The sequence below is a fragment of the Coregonus clupeaformis genome, chromosome 26 (genome assembly GCF_020615455.1).
Source record: "Coregonus clupeaformis isolate EN_2021a chromosome 26, ASM2061545v1, whole genome shotgun sequence".
Taxonomy (NCBI): domain Eukaryota; kingdom Metazoa; phylum Chordata; class Actinopteri; order Salmoniformes; family Salmonidae; genus Coregonus; species Coregonus clupeaformis.
In genome coordinates this window covers 33,879,338-33,899,239 of record NC_059217.1, presented here as the reverse complement: position 1 = coordinate 33,899,239, position 19,902 = coordinate 33,879,338, and the positions used below count along the sequence as shown (strand labels likewise).

General features: G+C 49.3%; 1 protein-coding gene across 3 annotated transcripts in view; it reads right to left on the bottom strand.

The window, feature by feature from the left end:
- man2c1 (mannosidase, alpha, class 2C, member 1) overlaps nucleotides 1–19,902 on the bottom strand; it is a 113,794-nt gene that overhangs the window by 34,045 nt on the left and 59,847 nt on the right. For all 3 annotated transcript variants that reach the window (XM_045207824.1, XM_045207825.1, XM_045207826.1), the window contains 4 exons: nucleotides 17,981–18,151; nucleotides 17,682–17,770; nucleotides 17,437–17,531; nucleotides 14,642–14,746 (listed from right to left, as the gene is read on the bottom strand). In XM_045207824.1, the coding sequence (XP_045063759.1) occupies nucleotides 14,642–14,746; nucleotides 17,437–17,531; nucleotides 17,682–17,770; nucleotides 17,981–18,151 (460 nt within the window). The remainder of the gene's footprint in view (nucleotides 1–14,641; nucleotides 14,747–17,436; nucleotides 17,532–17,681; nucleotides 17,771–17,980; nucleotides 18,152–19,902) is intronic.

The window sequence follows — 19,902 nt, the reverse complement described above, 5'->3', positions numbered from 1 at the left end:
AGGTTAAGGTTAGGATTAGACCCTGTGGAGATGACACCTGGACCAGGCTTCCTATAGGGAGGTTAGAGGTCAGAGGTTAGGATTAGACCCTCTGGAGATGACACCTGGACCAGGCTTCCTATAGGGAGGTTAGAGGTCAGAGGTTAAGGTTAGGATTAGACCCTGTGGAGATGACACCTGGACCAGGCTTCCTATAGGGAGGTTAGAAGGTCAGAGGTCAGAGGTTAGGATTAGACCCTGTGGAGATGACACCTGGACCAGGCTTCCTATAGGGAGGTTAGAGGTCAGAGGTTAGGATTAGACCCTGTGGAGATGACACCTGGACCAGGCTTCCTATAGGGAGGTTAGAGGTCAGAGGTTAGGATTAGACCCTGTGGAGATGACACCTGGACCAGGCTTCCTATAGGGAGGTTAGAGGTCAGAGGTTAAGGTTAGGATTAGACCCTGTGGAGATGACACCTGGACCAGGCTTCCTATAGGGAGGTTAGAGGTCAGAGGTTAAGGTTAGGATTAGACCCTGTGGAGATGACACCTGGACCAGGCTTCCTATAGGGAGGTTAGAGGTCAGAGGTTAGGATTAGACCCTGTGGAGATGACACCTGGACCAGGCTTCCTATAGGGAGGTCAGAGGTCAGAGGTTAGGATTAGACCCTGTGGAGATGACACCTGGACCAGGCTTCCTATAGGGAGGTTAGAGGTCAGAGGTTAGGATTAGACCCTGTGGAGATGACACCTGGACCAGGCTTCCTATAGGGAGGTTAGAGGTCAGAGGTTAGGGATTAGACCCTGTGGAGATGACACCTGGACCAGGCTTCCTATAGGGAGGTTAGAGGTCAGAGGTTAGGATTAGACCCTGTGGAGATGACACCTGGACCAGGCTTCCTATAGGGAGGTTAGAGGTCAGAGGTTAGGATTAGACCCTGTGGAGATGACACCTGGACCAGGCTTCCTATAGGGAGGTTAGAGGTCAGAGGTTAAGGTTAGGATTAGACCCTGTGGAGATGACACCTGGACCAGGCTTCCTATAGGGAGGTTAGAGGTCAGAGGTCAGAGGTTAGGATTAGACCCTGTGGAGATGACACCTGGACCAGGCTTCCTATAGGGAGGTTAGAGGTCAGAGGTTAAGGTTAGGATTAGACCCTGTGGAGATGACACCTGGACCAGGCTTCCTATAGGGAGGTTAGAGGTCAGAGGTTAAGGTTAGGATTAGACCCTGTGGAGATGACACCTGGACCAGGCTTCCTATAGGGGGTTAGAGGTCAGAGGTCAGAGGTTAGGATTAGACCCTGTGGAGATGACACCTGGACCAGGCTTCCTATAGGGAGGTTAGAGGTCAGAGGTTAGGATTAGACCCTGTGGAGATGACACCTGGACCAGGCTTCCTATAGGGAGGTTAGAGGTCAGAGGTTAGGATTAGACCCTGTGGAGATGACACCTGGACCAGGCTTCCTATAGGGAGGTTAGAGGTCAGAGGTTAAGGTTAGGATTAGACCCTGTGGAGATGACACCTGGACCAGGCTTCCTATAGGGAGGTTAGAGGTCAGAGGTTAGGATTAGACCCTGTGGAGATGACACCTGGACCAGGCTTCCTATAGGGAGGTTAGAGGTCAGAGGTTAAGGTTAGGATTAGACCCTGTGGAGATGACACCTGGACCAGGCTTCCTATAGGGAGGTTAGAGGTCAGAGGTCAGAGGTTAGGATTAGACCCTGTGGAGATGACACCTGGACCAGGCTTCCTATAGGGAGGTTAGAGGTCAGAGGTCAGAGGTTAGGATTAGACCCTCTGGAGATGACACCTGGACCAGGCTTCCTATAGGGAGGTTAGAGGTCAGAGGTCAGAGGTTAGGATTAGACCCTGTGGAGATGACACCTGGACCAGGCTTCCTATAGGGAGGTTAGAGGTCAGAGGTTAGGATTAGACCCTGTGGAGATGACACCTGGACCAGGCTTCCTATAGGGAGGTTAGAGGTCAGAGGTTAGGATTAGACCCTGTGGAGATGACACCTGGACCAGGCTTCCTATAGGGAGGTTAGAGGTCAGAGGTTAGGATTAGACCCTGTGGAGATGACACCTGGACCAGGCTTCCTATAGGGAGGTTAGAGGTCAGAGGTCAGAGGTTAGGATTAGACCCTGTGGAGATGACACCTGGACCAGGCTTCCTATAGGGAGGTTAGAGGTCAGAGGTCAGAGGTTAGGATTAGACCCTGTGGAGATGACACCTGGACCAGGCTTCCTATAGGGAGGTTAGAGGTCAGAGGTTAAGGTTAGGATTAGACCCTGTGGAGATGACACCTGGACCAGGCTTCCTATAGGGAGGTTAGAGGTCAGAGGTCAGAGGTTAGGATTAGACCCTGTGGAGATGACACCTGGACCAGGCTTCCTATAGGGAGGTTAGAGGTCAGAGGTTAGGATTAGACCCTGTGGAGATGACACCTGGACCAGGCTTCCTATAGGGAGGTTAGAGGTCAGAGGTTAGGATTAGACCCTCTGGAGATGACACCTGGACCAGGCTTCCTATAGGGAGGTTAGAGGTCAGAGGATAGGATTAGACCCTCTGGAGATGACACCTGGACCAGGCTTCCTATAGGGAGGTTAGAGGTCAGAGGTCAGAGGTTAGGATTAGACCCTGTGGAGATGACACCTGGACCAGGCTTCCTATAGGGAGGTTAGAGGTCAGAGGTTAGGATTAGACCCTGTGGAGATGACACCTGGACCAGGCTTCCTATAGGGAGGTTAGAGGTCAGAGGTTAGAGGTTAGGATTAGACCCTGTGGAGATGACACCTGGACCAGGCTTCCTATAGGGAGGTTAGAGGTCAGAGGTCAGAGGTTAGGATTAGACCCTGTGGAGATGACACCTGGACCAGGCTTCCTATAGGGAGGTTAGAGGTCAGAGGTTAGGATTAGACCCTGTGGAGATGACACCTGGACCAGGCTTCCTATAGGGAGGTTAGAGGTCAGAGGTTAGGATTAGACCCTGTGGAGATGACACCTGGACCAGGCTTCCTATAGGGAGGTTAGAGGTCAGAGGTTAGGATTAGACCCTGTGGAGATGACACCTGGACCAGGCTTCCTATAGGGAGGTTAGAGGTCAGAGGTTAGGATTAGACCCTGTGGAGATGACACCTGGACCAGGCTTCCTATAGGGAGGTTAGAGGTCAGAGGTTAAGGTTAGGATTAGACCCTGTGGAGATGACACCTGGACCAGGCTTCCTATAGGGAGGTTAGAGGTCAGAGGTCAGAGGTTAGGATTAGACCCTGTGGAGATGACACCTGGACCAGGCTTCCTATAGGGAGGTTAGAGGTCAGAGGTCAGAGGTTAGGATTAGACCCTGTGGAGATGACACCTGGACCAGGCTTCCTATAGGGAGGTTAGAGGTCAGAGGTTAAGGTTAAGATTAGACCCTGTGGAGATGACACCTGGACCAGGCTTCCTATAGGGAGGTTAGAGGTCAGAGGTTAGGATTAGACCCTGTGGAGATGACACCTGGACCAGGCTTCCTATAGGGAGGTTAGAGGTCAGAGGTCAGAGGTTAGGATTAGACCCTGTGGAGATGACACCTGGACCAGGCTTCCTATAGGGAGGTTAGAGGTCAGAGGTTAGGATTAGACCCTCTGGAGATGACACCTGGACCAGGCTTCCTATAGGGAGGTTAGAGGTCAGAGGTTAAGGTTAGGATTAGACCCTGTGGAGATGACACCTGGACCAGGCTTCCTATAGGGAGGTTAGAGGTCAGAGGTTAGGATTAGACCCTGTGGAGATGACACCTGGACCAGGCTTCCTATAGGGAGGTTAGAGGTCAGAGGTTAGGATTAGACCCTGTGGAGATGACACCTGGACCAGGCTTCCTATAGGGAGGTTAGAGGTCAGAGGTTAAGGTTAGGATTAGACCCTGTGGAGATGACACCTGGACCAGGCTTCCTATAGGGAGGTTAGAGGTCAGAGGTTAGGATTAGACCCTCTGGAGATGACACCTGGACCAGGCTTCCTATAGGGAGGTTAGAGGTCAGAGGTCAGAGGTTAGGATTAGACCCTGTGGAGATGACACCTGGACCAGGCTTCCTATAGGGAGGTTAGAGGTCAGAGGTTAAGGTTAGGATTAGACCCTCTGGAGATGACACCTGGACCAGGCTTCCTATAGGGAGGTTAGAGGTCAGAGGTTAGGATTAGACCCTGTGGAGATGACACCTGGACCAGGCTTCCTATAGGGAGGTTAGAGGTCAGAGGTCAGAGGTTAGGATTAGACCCTGTGGAGATGACACCTGGACCAGGCTTCCTATAGGGAGGTTAGAGGTCAGAGGTTAGGATTAGACCCTGTGGAGATGACACCTGGACCAGGCTTCCTATAGGGAGGTTAGAGGTCAGAGGTTAGGATTAGACCCTGTGGAGATGACACCTGGACCAGGCTTCCTATAGGGAGGTTAGAGGTCAGAGGTCAGAGGTTAGGATTAGACCCTGTGGAGATGACACCTGGACCAGGCTTCCTATAGGGAGGTTAGAGGTCAGAGGTCAGAGGTTAGGATTAGACCCTGTGGAGATGACACCTGGACCAGGCTTCCTATAGGGAGGTTAGAGGTCAGAGGTTAGGATTAGACCCTGTGGAGATGACACCTGGACCAGGCTTCCTATAGGGAGGTTAGAGGTCAGAGGTCAGAGGTTAGGATTAGACCCTCTGGAGATGACACCTGGACCAGGCTTCCTATAGGGAGGTTAGAGGTCAGAGGTTAAGGTTAGGATTAGACCCTGTGGAGATGACACCTGGACCAGGCTTCCTATAGGGAGGTTAGAGGTCAGAGGTTAGGATTAGACCCTGTGGAGATGACACCTGGACCAGGCTTCCTATAGGGAGGTCAGAGGTCAGAGGTTAGGATTAGACCCTGTGGAGATGACACCTGGACCAGGCTTCCTATAGGGAGGTTAGAGGTCAGAGGTCAGAGGTTAGGATTAGACCCTCTGGAGATGACACCTGGACCAGGCTTCCTATAGGGAGGTTAGAGGTCAGAGGTTAGGATTAGACCCTGTGGAGATGACACCTGGACCAGGCTTCCTATAGGGAGGTTAGAGGTCAGAGGTCAGAGGTTAGGATTAGACCCTGTGGAGATGACACCTGGACCAGGCTTCCTATAGGGAGGTTAGAGGTCAGAGGTCAGAGGTTAGGATTAGACCCTGTGGAGATGACACCTGGACCAGGCTTCCTATAGGGAGGTTAGAGGTCAGAGGTTAGGATTAGACCCTGTGGAGATGACACCTGGACCAGGCTTCCTATAGGGAGGTTAGAGGTCAGAGGTCAGAGGTTAGGATTAGACCCTGTGGAGATGACACCTGGACCAGGCTTCCTATAGGGAGGTTAGAGGTCAGAGGTTAAGGTTAGCCGATTAGCCCTACACCTGACCATTTCCTATAGGGAGGTTAGAGGTCAGAGGTTAGGATTAGACCCTGTGGAGATGACACCTGGACCAGGCTTCCTATAGGGAGGTTAGAGGTCAGAGGTCAGAGGTTAGGATTAGACCCTGTGGAGATGACACCTGGACCAGGCTTCCTATAGGGAGGTTAGAGGTCAGAGGTTAAGGTTAGGATTAGACCCTGTGGAGATGACACCTGGACCAGGCTTCCTATAGGGAGGTTAGAGGTCAGAGGTTAGGATTAGACCCTCTGGAGATGACACCTGGACCAGGCTTCCTATAGGGAGGTTAGAGGTCAGAGGTTAAGGTTAGGATTAGACCCTGTGGAGATGACACCTGGACCAGGCTTCCTATAGGGAGGTTAGAGGTCAGAGGTTAAGATTAGACCCTGTGGAGATGACACCTGGACCAGGCTTCCTATAGGGAGGTTAGAGGTCAGAGGTCAGAGGTTAGGATTAGACCCTGTGGAGATGACACCTGGACCAGGCTTCCTATAGGGAGGTTAGAGGTCAGAGGTCAGAGGTTAGGATTAGACCCTGTGGAGATGACACCTGGACCAGGCTTCCTATAGGGAGGTTAGAGGTCAGAGGTTAGGATTAGACCCTGTGGAGGTGACACCTGGACCAGGCTTCCTATAGGGAGGTTAGAGGTCAGAGGTTAAGGTTAGGATTAGACCCTGTGGAGATGACACCTGGACCAGGCTTCCTATAGGGAGGTTAGAGGTCAGAGGTCAGAGGTTAGGATTAGACCCTGTGGAGATGACACCTGGACCAGGCTTCCTATAGGGAGGTTAGAGGTCAGAGGTTAGGATTAGACCCTCTGGAGATGACACCTGGACCTGGCTTCCTATAGGGAGGTTAGAGGTCAGAGGTTAAGGTTAGGATTAGACCCTGTGGAGATGACACCTGGACCAGGCTTCCTATAGGGAGGTTAGAGGTCAGAGGTCAGAGGTTAGGATTAGACCCTGTGGAGATGACACCTGGACCAGGCTTCCTATAGGGAGGTTAGAGGTCAGAGGTTAAGGTTAGGATTAGACCCTGTGGAGATGACACCTGGACCAGGCTTCCTATAGGGAGGTTAGAGGTCAGAGGTTAAGGTTAGGATTAGACCCTGTGGAGATGACACCTGGACCAGGCTTCCTATAGGGAGGTTAGAGGTCAGAGGTTAGGATTAGACCCTGTGGAGATGACACCTGGACCAGGCTTCCTATAGGGAGGTTAGAGGTCAGAGGTTAGGATTAGACCCTGTGGAGATGACACCTGGACCAGGCTTCCTATAGGGAGGTTAGAGGTCAGAGGTTAGGATTAGACCCTGTGGAGATGACACCTGGACCAGGCTTCCTATAGGGAGGTTAGAGGTCAGAGGTTAGGATTAGACCCTGTGGAGATGACACCTGGACCAGGCTTCCTATAGGGAGGTTAGAGGTCAGAGGTTAAGGTTAGGATTAGACCCTCTGGAGATGACACCTGGACCAGGCTTCCTATAGGGAGGTTAGAGGTCAGAGGTTAAGGTTAGGATTAGACCCTGTGGAGATGACACCTGGACCAGGCTTCCTATAGGGAGGTTAGAGGTCAGAGGTTAAGGTTAGGATTAGACCCTGTGGAGATGACACCTGGACCAGGCTTCCTATAGGGAGGTTAGAGGTCAGAGGTCAGAGGTTAGGATTAGACCCTGTGGAGATGACACCTGGACCAGGCTTCCTATAGGGAGGTTAGAGGTCAGAGGTTAGGATTAGACCCTGTGGAGATGACACCTGGACCAGGCTTCCTATAGGGAGGTTAGAGGTCAGAGGTTAAGGTTAGGATTAGACCCTGTGGAGATGACACCTGGACCAGGCTTCCTATAGGGAGGTTAGAGGTCAGAGGTCAGAGGTTAGGATTAGACCCTGTGGAGATGACACCTGGACCAGGCTTCCTATAGGGAGGTTAGAGGTCAGAGGTTAGGATTAGACCCTGTGGAGATGACACCTGGACCAGGCTTCCTATAGGGAGGTTAGAGGTCAGAGGTTAAGGTTAGGATTAGACCCTCTGGAGATGACACCTGGACCAGGCTTCCTATAGGGAGGTTAGAGGTCAGAGGTTAAGGTTAGGATTAGACCCTGTGGAGATGACACCTGGACCAGGCTTCCTATAGGGAGGTTAGAGGTCAGAGGTCAGAGGTTAGGATTAGACCCTGTGGAGATGACACCTGGACCAGGCTTCCTATAGGGAGGTTAGAGGTCAGAGGTCAGAGGTTAGGATTAGACCCTGTGGAGATGACACCTGGACCAGGCTTCCTATAGGGAGGTTAGAGGTCAGAGGTTAGGATTAGACCCTGTGGAGATGACACCTGGACCAGGCTTCCTATAGGGAGGTTAGAGGTCAGAGGTTAAGGATTAGACCCTGTGGAGATGACACCTGGACCAGGCTTCCTATAGGGAGGTTAGAGGTCAGACCGCTTTTGGTTAGAGGATTAGACCCTCTGGAGATGACACCTGGACCAGGCTTCCTATAGGGAGGTTAGAGGTCAGAGGTCAGAGGTTAGGATTAGACCCTGTGGAGATGACACCTGGACCAGGCTTCCTATAGGGAGGTTAGAGGTCAGAGGTCAGAGGTTAGGATTAGACCCTCTGGAGATGACACCTGGACCAGGCTTCCTATAGGGAGGTTAGAGGTCAGAGGTTAGGATTAGACCCTGTGGAGATGACACCTGGACCAGGCTTCCTATAGGGAGGTTAGAGGTCAGAGGTCAGAGGTTAGACCCTGTGGAGATGACACCTGGACCAGGCTTCCTATAGGGAGGTTAGAGGTCAGAGGTTAGGATTAGACCCTCTGGAGATGACACCTGGACCAGGCATCCTATAGGGAGGTTAGAGGTCAGAGGTCAGAGGTTAGGATTAGACCCTGTGGAGATGACACCTGGACCAGGCTTCCTATAGGGAGGTTAGAGGTCAGAGGTTAGGATTAGACCCTGTGGAGATGACACCTGGACCAGGCTTCCTATAGGGAGGTTAGAGGTCAGAGGTTAGGATTAGACCCTCTGGAGATGACACCTGGACCAGGCTTCCTATAGGGAGGTTAGAGGTCAGAGGTCAGAGGTTAGGATTAGACCCTGTGGAGATGACACCTGGACCAGGCTTCCTATAGGGAGGTTAGAGGTCAGAGGTCAGAGGTTAGGATTAGACCCTCTGGAGATGACACCTGGACCAGGCTTCCTATAGGGAGGTTAGAGGTCAGAGGTTAGGATTAGACCCTGTGGAGATGACACCTGGACCAGGCTTCCTATAGGGAGGTTAGAGGTCAGAGGTCAGAGGTTAGACCCTGTGGAGATGACACCTGGACCAGGCTTCCTATAGGGAGGTTAGAGGTCAGAGGTTAGGATTAGACCCTCTGGAGATGACACCTGGACCAGGCATCCTATAGGGAGGTTAGAGGTCAGAGGTTAAGGTTAGGATTAGACCCTGTGGAGATGACACCTGGACCAGGCTTCCTATAGGGAGGTCAGAGGTCAGAGGTTAGACCCTGTGGAGATGACACCTGGACCAGGCTTCCTATAGGGAGGTTAGAGGTCAGAGGTTAGGATTAGACCCTGTGGAGATGACACCTGGACCAGGCTTCCTATAGGGAGGTTAGAGGTCAGAGGTCAGAGGTTAGGATTAGACCCTGTGGAGATGACACCTGGACCAGGCTTCCTATAGGGAGGTTAGAGGTCAGAGGTCAGAGGTTAGGATTAGACCCTGTGGAGATGACACCTGGACCAGGCTTCCTATAGGGAGGTCAGAGGTCAGAGGTTAGGATTAGACCCTGTGGAGATGACACCTGGACCAGGCTTCCTATAGGGAGGTCAGAGGTCAGAGGTTAAGGTTAGGATTAGACCCTGTGGAGATGACACCTGGACCAGGCTTCCTATAGGGAGGTTAGAGGTCAGAGGTTAAGGTTAGGATTAGACCCTGTGGAGATGACACCTGGACCAGGCTTCCTATAGGGAGGTTAGAGGTCAGAGGTTAAGGTTAGGATTAGACCCTGTGGAGATGACACCTGGACCAGGCTTCCTATAGGGAGGTTAGAGGTCAGAGGTTAGGATTAGACCCTGTGGAGATGACACCTGGACCAGGCTTCCTATAGGGAGGTTAGAGGTCAGAGGTTAGGATTAGACCCTGTGGAGATGACACCTGGACCAGGCTTCCTATAGGGAGGTCAGAGGTCAGAGGTCAGAGGTTAGACCCTGTGGAGATGACACCTGGACCAGGCTTCCTATAGGGAGGTTAGAGGTCAGAGGTTAGGATTAGACCCTGTGGAGATGACACCTGGACCAGGCTTCCTATAGGGAGGTTAGAGGTCAGAGGTTAGGATTAGACCCTCTGGAGATGACACCTGGACCAGGCTTCCTATAGGGAGGTTAGAGGTCAGAGGTCAGAGGTTAGGATTAGACCCTGTGGAGATGACACCTGGACCAGGCTTCCTATAGGGAGGTTAGAGGTCAGAGGTCAGAGGTTAGGATTAGACCCTGTGGAGATGACACCTGGACCAGGCTTCCTATAGGGAGGTCAGAGGTCAGAGGTTAGGATTAGACCCTGTGGAGATGACACCTGGACCAGGCTTCCTATAGGGAGGTTAGAGGTCAGAGGTTAAGGTTAGGATTAGACCCTGTGGAGATGACACCTGGACCAGGCTTCCTATAGGGAGGTTAGAGGTCAGAGGTTAAGGTTAGGATTAGACCCTGTGGAGATGACACCTGGACCAGGCTTCCTATAGGGAGGTCAGAGGTCAGAGGTTAGGATTAGACCCTCTGGAGATGACACCTGGACCAGGCTTCCTATAGGGAGGTTAGAGGTCAGAGGTTAGGATTAGACCCTGTGGAGATGACACCTGGACCAGGCTTCCTATAGGGAGGTTAGAGGTCAGAGGTTTAGGATTAGACCCTGTGGAGATGACACCTGGACCAGGCTTCCTATAGGGAGGTTAGAGGTCAGAGGTTAGGATTAGACCCTGTGGAGATGACACCTGGACCAGGCTTCCTATAGGGGAGGTCAGAGGTCAGAGGTTAGGGATTAGACCCTGTGGAGATGACACCTGGACCAGGCTTCCTATAGGAGGTTAGAGGTCAGAGGTTAGGATTAGACCCTGTGGAGATGACACCTGGACCAGGCTTCCTATAGGGAGGTTAGAGGTCAGAGGTTAGGATTAGACCCTGTGGAGATGACACCTGGACCAGGCTTCCTATAGGGAGGTTAGAGGTCAGAGGTCAGAGGTTAGGATTAGACCCTGTGGAGATGACACCTGGACCAGGCTTCCTATAGGGAGGTTAGAGGTCAGAGGTTAGGATTAGACCCTGTGGAGATGACACCTGGACCAGGCTTCCTATAGGGAGGTCAGAGGTCAGGAGGTTAGAGGTTAGACCCTGTGGAGATGACACCTGGACCAGGCTTCCTATAGGGAGGTTAGAGGTCAGAGGTTAGGATTAGACCCTGTGGAGATGACACCTGGACCAGGCTTCCTATAGGAGGTTAGAGGTCAGAGGTTAGGATTAGACCCTCTGGAGATGACACCTGGACCAGGCTTCCTATAGGAGGTTAGAGGTCAGAGGTCAGAGGTTAGGATTAGACCCTGTGGAGATGACACCTGGACCAGGCTTCCTATAGGGAGGTTAGAGGTCAGAGGTCAGAGGTTAGGATTAGACCCTGTGGAGATGACACCTGGACCAGGCTTCCTATAGGGAGGTCAGAGGTCAGAGGTTAGGGATTAGACCCTGTGGAGATGACACCTGGACCAGGCTTCCTATAGGGAGGTTAGAGGTCAGAGGTTAAGGTTAGGATTAGACCCTGTGGAGATGACACCTGGACCAGGCTTCCTATAGGGAGGTTAGAGGTCAGAGGTTAGGATTAGACCCTGTGGAGATGACACCTGGACCAGGCTTCCTATAGGGAGGTTAGAGGTCAGAGGTCAGAGGTTAGGATTAGACCCTCTGGAGATGACACCTGGACCAGGCTTCCTATAGGGAGGTTAGAGGTCAGAGGTTAAGGTTAGGATTAGACCCTGTGGAGATGACACCTGGACCAGGCTTCCTATAGGGAGGTTAGAGGTCAGAGGTTAGGATTAGACCCTGTGGAGATGACACCTGGACCAGGCTTCCTATAGGGAGGTTAGAGGTCAGAGGTTAGGATTAGACCCTGTGGAGATGACACCTGGACCAGGCTTCCTATAGGGAGGTTAGAGGTCAGAGGTTAGGATTAGACCCTGTGGAGATGACACCTGGACCAGGCTTCCTATAGGGAGGTTAGAGGTCAGAGGTTAGGATTAGACCCTGTGGAGATGACACCTGGACCAGGCTTCCTATAGGGAGGTTAGAGGTCAGAGGTCAGAGGTTAGGATTAGACCCTCTGGAGATGACACCTGGACCAGGCTTCCTATAGGGAGGTTAGAGGTCAGAGGTTAAGGTTAGGATTAGACCCTGTGGAGATGACACCTGGACCAGGCTTCCTATAGGGAGGTTAGAGGTCAGAGGTTAGGATTAGACCCTGTGGAGATGACACCTGGACCAGGCTTCCTATAGGGAGGTTAGAGGTCAGAGGTTAGGATTAGACCCTGTGGAGATGACACCTGGACCAGGCTTCCTATAGGGAGGTTAGAGGTCAGAGGTTAGGATTAGACCCTGTGGAGATGACACCTGGACCAGGCTTCCTATAGGGAGGTTAGAGGTCAGAGGTTAGGATTAGACCCTGTGGAGATGACACCTGGACCAGGCTTCCTATAGGGAGGTCAGAGGTCAGAGGTCAGAGGTTAGACCCTGTGGAGATGACACCTGGACCAGGCTTCCTATAGGGAGGTTAGAGGTCAGAGGTTAGGATTAGACCCTGTGGAGATGACACCTGGACCAGGCTTCCTATAGGGAGGTTAGAGGTCAGAGGTTAGGATTAGACCCTCTGGAGATGACACCTGGACCAGGCTTCCTATAGGGAGGTTAGAGGTCAGAGGTCAGAGGTTAGGATTAGACCCTGTGGAGATGACACCTGGACCAGGCTTCCTATAGGGAGGTTAGAGGTCAGAGGTCAGAGGTTAGGATTAGACCCTGTGGAGATGACACCTGGACCAGGCTTCCTATAGGGAGGTCAGAGGTCAGAGGTTAGGATTAGACCCTGTGGAGATGACACCTGGACCAGGCTTCCTATAGGGAGGTTAGAGGTCAGAGGTTAAGGTTAGGATTAGACCCTGTGGAGATGACACCTGGACCAGGCTTCCTATAGGGAGGTTAGAGGTCAGAGGTTAAGGTTAGGATTAGACCCTGTGGAGATGACACCTGGACCAGGCTTCCTATAGGGAGGTCAGAGGTCAGAGGTTAGGATTAGACCCTCTGGAGATGACACCTGGACCAGGCTTCCTATAGGGAGGTTAGAGGTCAGAGGTTAGGATTAGACCCTGTGGAGATGACACCTGGACCAGGCTTCCTATAGGGAGGTTAGAGGTCAGAGGTTAGGATTAGACCCTGTGGAGATGACACCTGGACCAGGCTTCCTATAGGGAGGTTAGAGGTCAGAGGTAGGATTAGACCCTGTGGAGATGACACCTGGACCAGGCTTCCTATAGGGAGGTCAGAGGTCAGAGGTTAGGATTAGACCCTGTGGAGATGACACCTGGACCAGGCTTCCTATAGGGAGGTTAGAGGTCAGAGGTTAGGATTAGACCCTGTGGAGATGACACCTGGACCAGGCTTCCTATAGGGAGGTTAGAGGTCAGAGGTCAGAGGTTAGGATTAGACCCTGTGGAGATGACACCTGGACCAGGCTTCCTATAGGGAGGTTAGAGGTCAGAGGTTAGGATTAGACCCTGTGGAGATGACACCTGGACCAGGCTTCCTATAGGGAGGTCAGAGGTCAGAGGTCAGAGGTTAGACCCTGTGGAGATGACACCTGGACCAGGCTTCCTATAGGGAGGTTAGAGGTCAGAGGTTAGGATTAGACCCTGTGGAGATGACACCTGGACCAGGCTTCCTATAGGGAGGTTAGAGGTCAGAGGTTAGGATTAGACCCTCTGGAGATGACACCTGGACCAGGCTTCCTATAGGGAGGTTAGAGGTCAGAGGTCAGAGGTTAGGATTAGACCCTGTGGAGATGACACCTGGACCAGGCTTCCTATAGGGAGGTTAGAGGTCAGAGGTCAGAGGTTAGGATTAGACCCTGTGGAGATGACACCTGGACCAGGCTTCCTATAGGGAGGTCAGAGGTCAGAGGTTAGGATTAGACCCTGTGGAGATGACACCTGGACCAGGCTTCCTATAGGGAGGTTAGAGGTCAGAGGTTAAGGTTAGGATTAGACCCTGTGGAGATGACACCTGGACCAGGCTTCCTATAGGGAGGTTAGAGGTCAGAGGTTAGGATTAGACCCTGTGGAGATGACACCTGGACCAGGCTTCCTATAGGGAGGTTAGAGGTCAGAGGTCAGAGGTTAGGATTAGACCCTCTGGAGATGACACCTGGACCAGGCTTCCTATAGGGAGGTTAGAGGTCAGAGGTTAAGGTTAGGATTAGACCCTGTGGAGATGACACCTGGACCAGGCTTCCTATAGGGAGGTTAGAGGTCAGAGGTTAGGATTAGACCCTGTGGAGATGACACCTGGACCAGGCTTCCTATAGGGAGGTTAGAGGTCAGAGGTTAGGATTAGACCCTGTGGAGATGACACCTGGACCAGGCTTCCTATAGGGAGGTTAGAGGTCAGAGGTTAGGATTAGACCCTGTGGAGATGACACCTGGACCAGGCTTCCTATAGGGAGGTTAGAGGTCAGAGGTTAGGATTAGACCCTGTGGAGATGACACCTGGACCAGGCTTCCTATAGGGAGGTTAGAGGTCAGAGGTCAGAGGTTAGGATTAGACCCTGTGGAGATGACACCTGGACCAGGCTTCCTATAGGGAGGTTAGAGGTCAGAGGTTAGGATTAGACCCTGTGGAGATGACACCTGGACCAGGCTTCCTATAGGGAGGTTAGAGGTCAGAGGTCAGAGGTTAGGATTAGACCCTGTGGAGATGACACCTGGACCAGGCTTCCTATAGGGACTGAGTGCAGTATGTGTAGTTAGTTACTCCGTTAGGCCAGTCACGATATATACTGGGATGTGTTCAGTTGGCTCCAAACTGCCTGAACAGGGACGGATTACCTGAACCTGTCCAATAAGAGAGGCTCATTTTCTTTTTCAGTGTGCCCTAATGAACACAACCCTGCTGTATCAGCCAGCCTTATGAGAACAGGAAAACAGTCTCTTCTCTCACCGCGTCTGGAGGTGGTAGTCCATCACGTCCCAGGCGTCCCAGTACAGAGGAACATCATCAAACACCACAAACTGGTTCCCACGGCAACCGTCAGATATCGCCTCTCTGGAGCACGGACAGAGGAGAGAGAATGGTTTAACTCTCGCTGTGTGTTTGTGTTTGTGTATGTAGAGTCCTGTTCTGTATGCAGGTACCTTCTAGGCCTGTTCACTGCCTTGTTCTTAGCCCCAGGTTAGACTGGCCCTGGGCTAGCTTAGCCTGTGTTCACACAAGCATTTGTTAATCCTGGGCTAAGCTTTAGCCCTGGGCTAAGGATTCACACTTGTATTCCAAAGCCCTGGGCTAACAGACAAACACACATGCAGCCAACATTCTATCTCTGCCAATGTTATAACCATAGACATTAAAACCAGTAGATAGTGCTGACGTCATCCACGTATTCCTATGGAAAACTCCCGATGGTGGATGAAGATTTGGCATGGGTCCCCAGATCCTCAAAAAGTTATACAGCTGCACCACCGAGAGCATCCTGACCGGTTGCATCAACGCCTGGTATGGCAACTGCTCGGCATCCGACCGCATGGTGCTACAGAGGGTAGTGCGTACAGCCCAGTACATCACTGGGGCCAAGCTTCCTGCCATCCAGGACCTCTATACCAGGCGGTGTCAGAGGAAGGCCCAAAAAATTGTCAGAATCCTGCCACCCAAGCCACAGACTGTTCTTTCTGTTACCGCACGGCAAGCGGTACCGGAGCGCCAAGTCTAGGTCCAAAAGGCTCCTCAACAGCTTCTACCCACAAGCTATAAGACTGCTGAACAATTAATCAAATGGCTACCTGGACTATTTACATTGACCCCCCCCCCCATTTGTTTTAACACTGCTGCTACTCACTGTTTATTATCTATGGATAGTCACTTTACCCCGACCTACATGTACAAATTACCTCGACTAACCTGTACCCCCGCACATTGACTCTGTACCGGTACCCCCCGTATATAGCCTCATTATTACCTCAACTAACCTGTACCCCCGCACATTGACTCGGTACCGGTACCCCCTGTATATAGCCTCGTTATTGATATTTTATTGTTACTTTTTATTACATGTTTTACTTTAGTTTATTTAGTAAATCTTTTCTTAACTCTTTCTTGAACTGCATTGTTGGTTAAGGGCTTGTAAGTAAGCGTTTCACTGTAAGGTCTACACCTGTTGTATTCGGCGCATGTGACAAATACAATTTGATTTGATTTGATTCGAAGCCGGAAGTATTTTAATTTGAAGTGGCTGTAACTAGCAAAGGATCATGGTCGATGTAGTTGTTTTCATCCTGACTGAGAGAGCCTCCTCGTAGCCTGCCAGCCTGTGATTGTCACATGGTCCTCTGTGAGGACAAATGTAGTAGTATTTCACGTGGGGATCAAACTTGACCATAATTTGACCATAATTATTTTACATTTACATTTTAGTCATTTAGCAGACGCTCTTATCCAGAAGCAACTTACAGTTAGTGAGCGCATACATTTTCATCCATTTATTTTGGCCGTTCTGCAGATCGTAATTTACATCGGCTTTCTAGGGCAGACCAGGGCTTTGTGGCACCACTAGGTTGCTATGCAGTAGCTTACCAGCAGAGCTTGTGACTTCACCCTCCAGACTAGACACTGGGGGACTGGTTATAAGCAATAAAGCATTTATTAACACAATATGTCCTCTTGGTTCTAGCCTAGCATTTTGTTTTCCAACAGTGATGGTTGGTATAAACACCTCGGTTGATTAGCTGTCCGATCTCGGAAAAAATAATGCTTCACTTTTGAAAATGCGATCCTGTACAAAGAATGCTGTGCATGGACAGAGACACTTTTGAGGAGATGCGATACTCCATTGAAATCGTATTGACTCCCATTGTGTACGTTGCCCACGCATTGTCAATGGACCGCGCGGTGCATTCTGGCCGATTTTGGGACAAGGAGCGCTCTCCTTCAAGGAGTGAATGGGAGTCAATTGGGCGCTAGCTCCAAAAAAAACAACATTAGCATGAAGTACAACATTGCAAATCTTTTTACGAGATGTGAAATAATTAACTTGTTTCCTGTAACATCGTATAGCTTCGGAATCGTGACATTATGGAATTTCGAGGAAAATAGGCAGGTTTCTCGACTCATACCGTGACTTTGCTCTTCCCGCGGTAGAGTTTCAGTTGACGAGCAAGGGGATGTTAGCCAGCCTGCATAGCAACCGTTGTTGTTAGCCATAGCAACCAATGTTTTTCCACTGATGAATGTATTTATTAATTTTTTAGGTTTTTGTCTTCAGACGGAAGGATGAAATAGTATAAATGTACTTATTAAAATAGCATGCAGAATGCATCACAGGCATATGCAAATTAAGTGAAAGTGCAGCTTTTGTGATTGGACAGTGAAAACTCTGTTGTTCTTGACCCCGTTTCACACTGGCTATTTTAGCTCCGTGTTTGTGGGGCTAACCCCGAAAAGTCGGTGCTAACCCTGCTTCGGAGCAGGGCCAGCTAGCCCTGGGCTAAGATTGATCCTAGCCCTCTTTAGAATGTGCAAGTGTGAACACTCGCTTAGCCCAGGGCTAAAATACCCCTTAGCCCAGGGCTAAAATACCCCTTAGCCCAGAGCTAAAATACCCCTTAGCCCAGAGCTAAAATACCCCTTAGCCCAGGGCTAAAATACCCCTTAGCCCAGAGCTAAAATACCCCTTAGCCCAGGGCTAAAATACCCCTTAGCCCAGGGGTAAGGTGTGAACGCGCCTTCTGAGGATGGGATTTTACCTGTTAGTCTTGACCAGGTACAGGGAAGCCAGACATCCATCCTTATTCACAACAGCACGTAAGATCCCATTCTCCATGAGGACAGTACCATCAGCCTAGGACAGAACAACATTCAACTAAGATTTATCAACCGAAGAGTCACAGTCAACTGAAAGCGTCAAATAAAAGTGACAGTGTCAAATAATGAAATAAAGAACTATTCCCATGAATCAAATGAAATGTCCTAGCTATGTCCTGTATATTACCTGAACCGTGACAGAGACCAGAGTGACAGGTTTGGTTCCAGTGGCTTCACAGACAGACACGACACCAACACTGGGGACTGTCACCAGAGCTACAGAATAACACAGAAACCGGCAGACAGAGAGATGTGGACATCTGACATGCAGGGGACATGAAAAAGGTCTAAATGGTTCCAATATGCATCACCTCTAAATCAGTAACTTAACAAATTGAATTGTGAAAGAACAAAACCATTGTATTGTAGTTGAGTAAGTGCATCAATGACGCGTGAGTATTCACACTATATAGTCAGCTCCAGTACCTAGGCCTGGTTGTTGTAGATCAGGAGCGCCCCCTGTCAGTGGGAGGACCTCAGTGCGTTCCCAGGGCAGAGTGTTGAGGACAGCCGAGTCTCCTGTCCGGGGTGCAGCCCCCGTAGCGCCCAGGGCCTCACAGGAGACACGCAGCAGTCTGGTCCCCACGGTGCGGATGTCTGAGAGACACAGAGACACAGGGACACACACACAGGAATTGGGGTTCACACTCCATTTATAGAAAGTTTGTGACCTTTTCTAAAACCACAGACTGTCTGCTATTCTGTCTGTAACCATCTGAAATTAGCCCACCCAACTACCTCATCCCCATATTGTTATTTATTTTGCTCTTTTGCACCCCAGTATCTCTATTTGCACAACATCTCTTGCACATCTATCACTCCAGTGTTAATACTATTGTAATTATTTTGCACTATAGCCTATTTATTGCCTTACCTCCATAACTTACTACATTTGCAACACTGTATATATATTTTCTGTTGTATTTTTGACTTTATGTTTTGTTTTACCCCATATGTAACTCTGTGTTGTTGTTTTTATCGCACTACTTTGCTTTATCTTGGCCAGGTCGCAGTTGAAAATGAGAACTTGTTCTCAACTGGCTTACCTGGTTAAATAAAGGTTAAATAAAATATAAATAAATAAATTATGGTATTTTTTCCTATACCTTGATAATATCCAGCTGTTATATACCTTGATAATATACAGCTGTTATATACCTTGATAATATCGTAGTGCTGTTATATACCTTGATAATATACAGCTGTTATATACCTTGATAGTATCGTAGTGCTGTTATATACCTTGATAATATCCAGCTGTTCTATACCTTGATAATATCGTAGTGCTGTTATATACCTTGATAATATCCAGCTGTTATATACCTTGATAATATCGTAGTGCTGTTATATACCTTGATAATATACAGCTGTTATATACCTTGATAATATCGTAGTGCTGTTATATACCTTGATAATATCGTAGTGCTGTTATATACCTTGATAATATCCAGCTGTTATATACCTTGATAATATCGTAGTGCTGTTATATACCTTGATAATATCGTAGTGCTGTTATATACCTTGATAATATCCAGCTGTTATATACCTTGATAATATCGTAGTGCTGTTATATACCTTGATAATATCGTAGTGCTGTTATATACCTTGATAATATCGTAGTGCTGTTATATACCTTGATAATATCGTAGTGCTGTTATATACCTTGATAATATCGTAGTGCTGTTATATACCTTGATAATATACAGCTGTTATATACCTTGATAATATTGTAGTGCTGTTATATACCTGGATAATATCGTAGTGCTGTTATATACCTTGATAATATCGTAGTGCTGTTATATACCTTGATAATATCGTAGTGCTGTTATATACCTTGATAATATCATAGTGCTGTTATATACCTTGATAATATCGTAGTGCTGTTATATACCTTGATAATATCGTAGTGCTGTTATATACCTTGATAATATCATAGTGCTGTTATATACCTTGATAATATCGTAGTGCTGTTATATACCTTGATAATATACAGCTGTTATATACCTTGATAATATCGTAGTGCTGTTATATACCTTGATAATATACAGCTGTTATATACCTTGATAGTATCGTAGTGCTGTTATATACCTTGATAATATCCAGCTGTTCTATACCTTGATAATATCGTAGTGCTGTTATATACCTTGATAATATCGTAGTGCTGTTATATACCTTGATAATATCGTAGTGCTGTTATATACCTTGATAATATCCAGCTGTTATATACCTTGATAATATCGTAGTGCTGTTATATACCTTGATAATATCGTAGTGCTGTTATATACCTTGATAATATCGTAGTGCTGTTATATACCTTGATAATATCGTAGTGCTGTTATATACCTTGA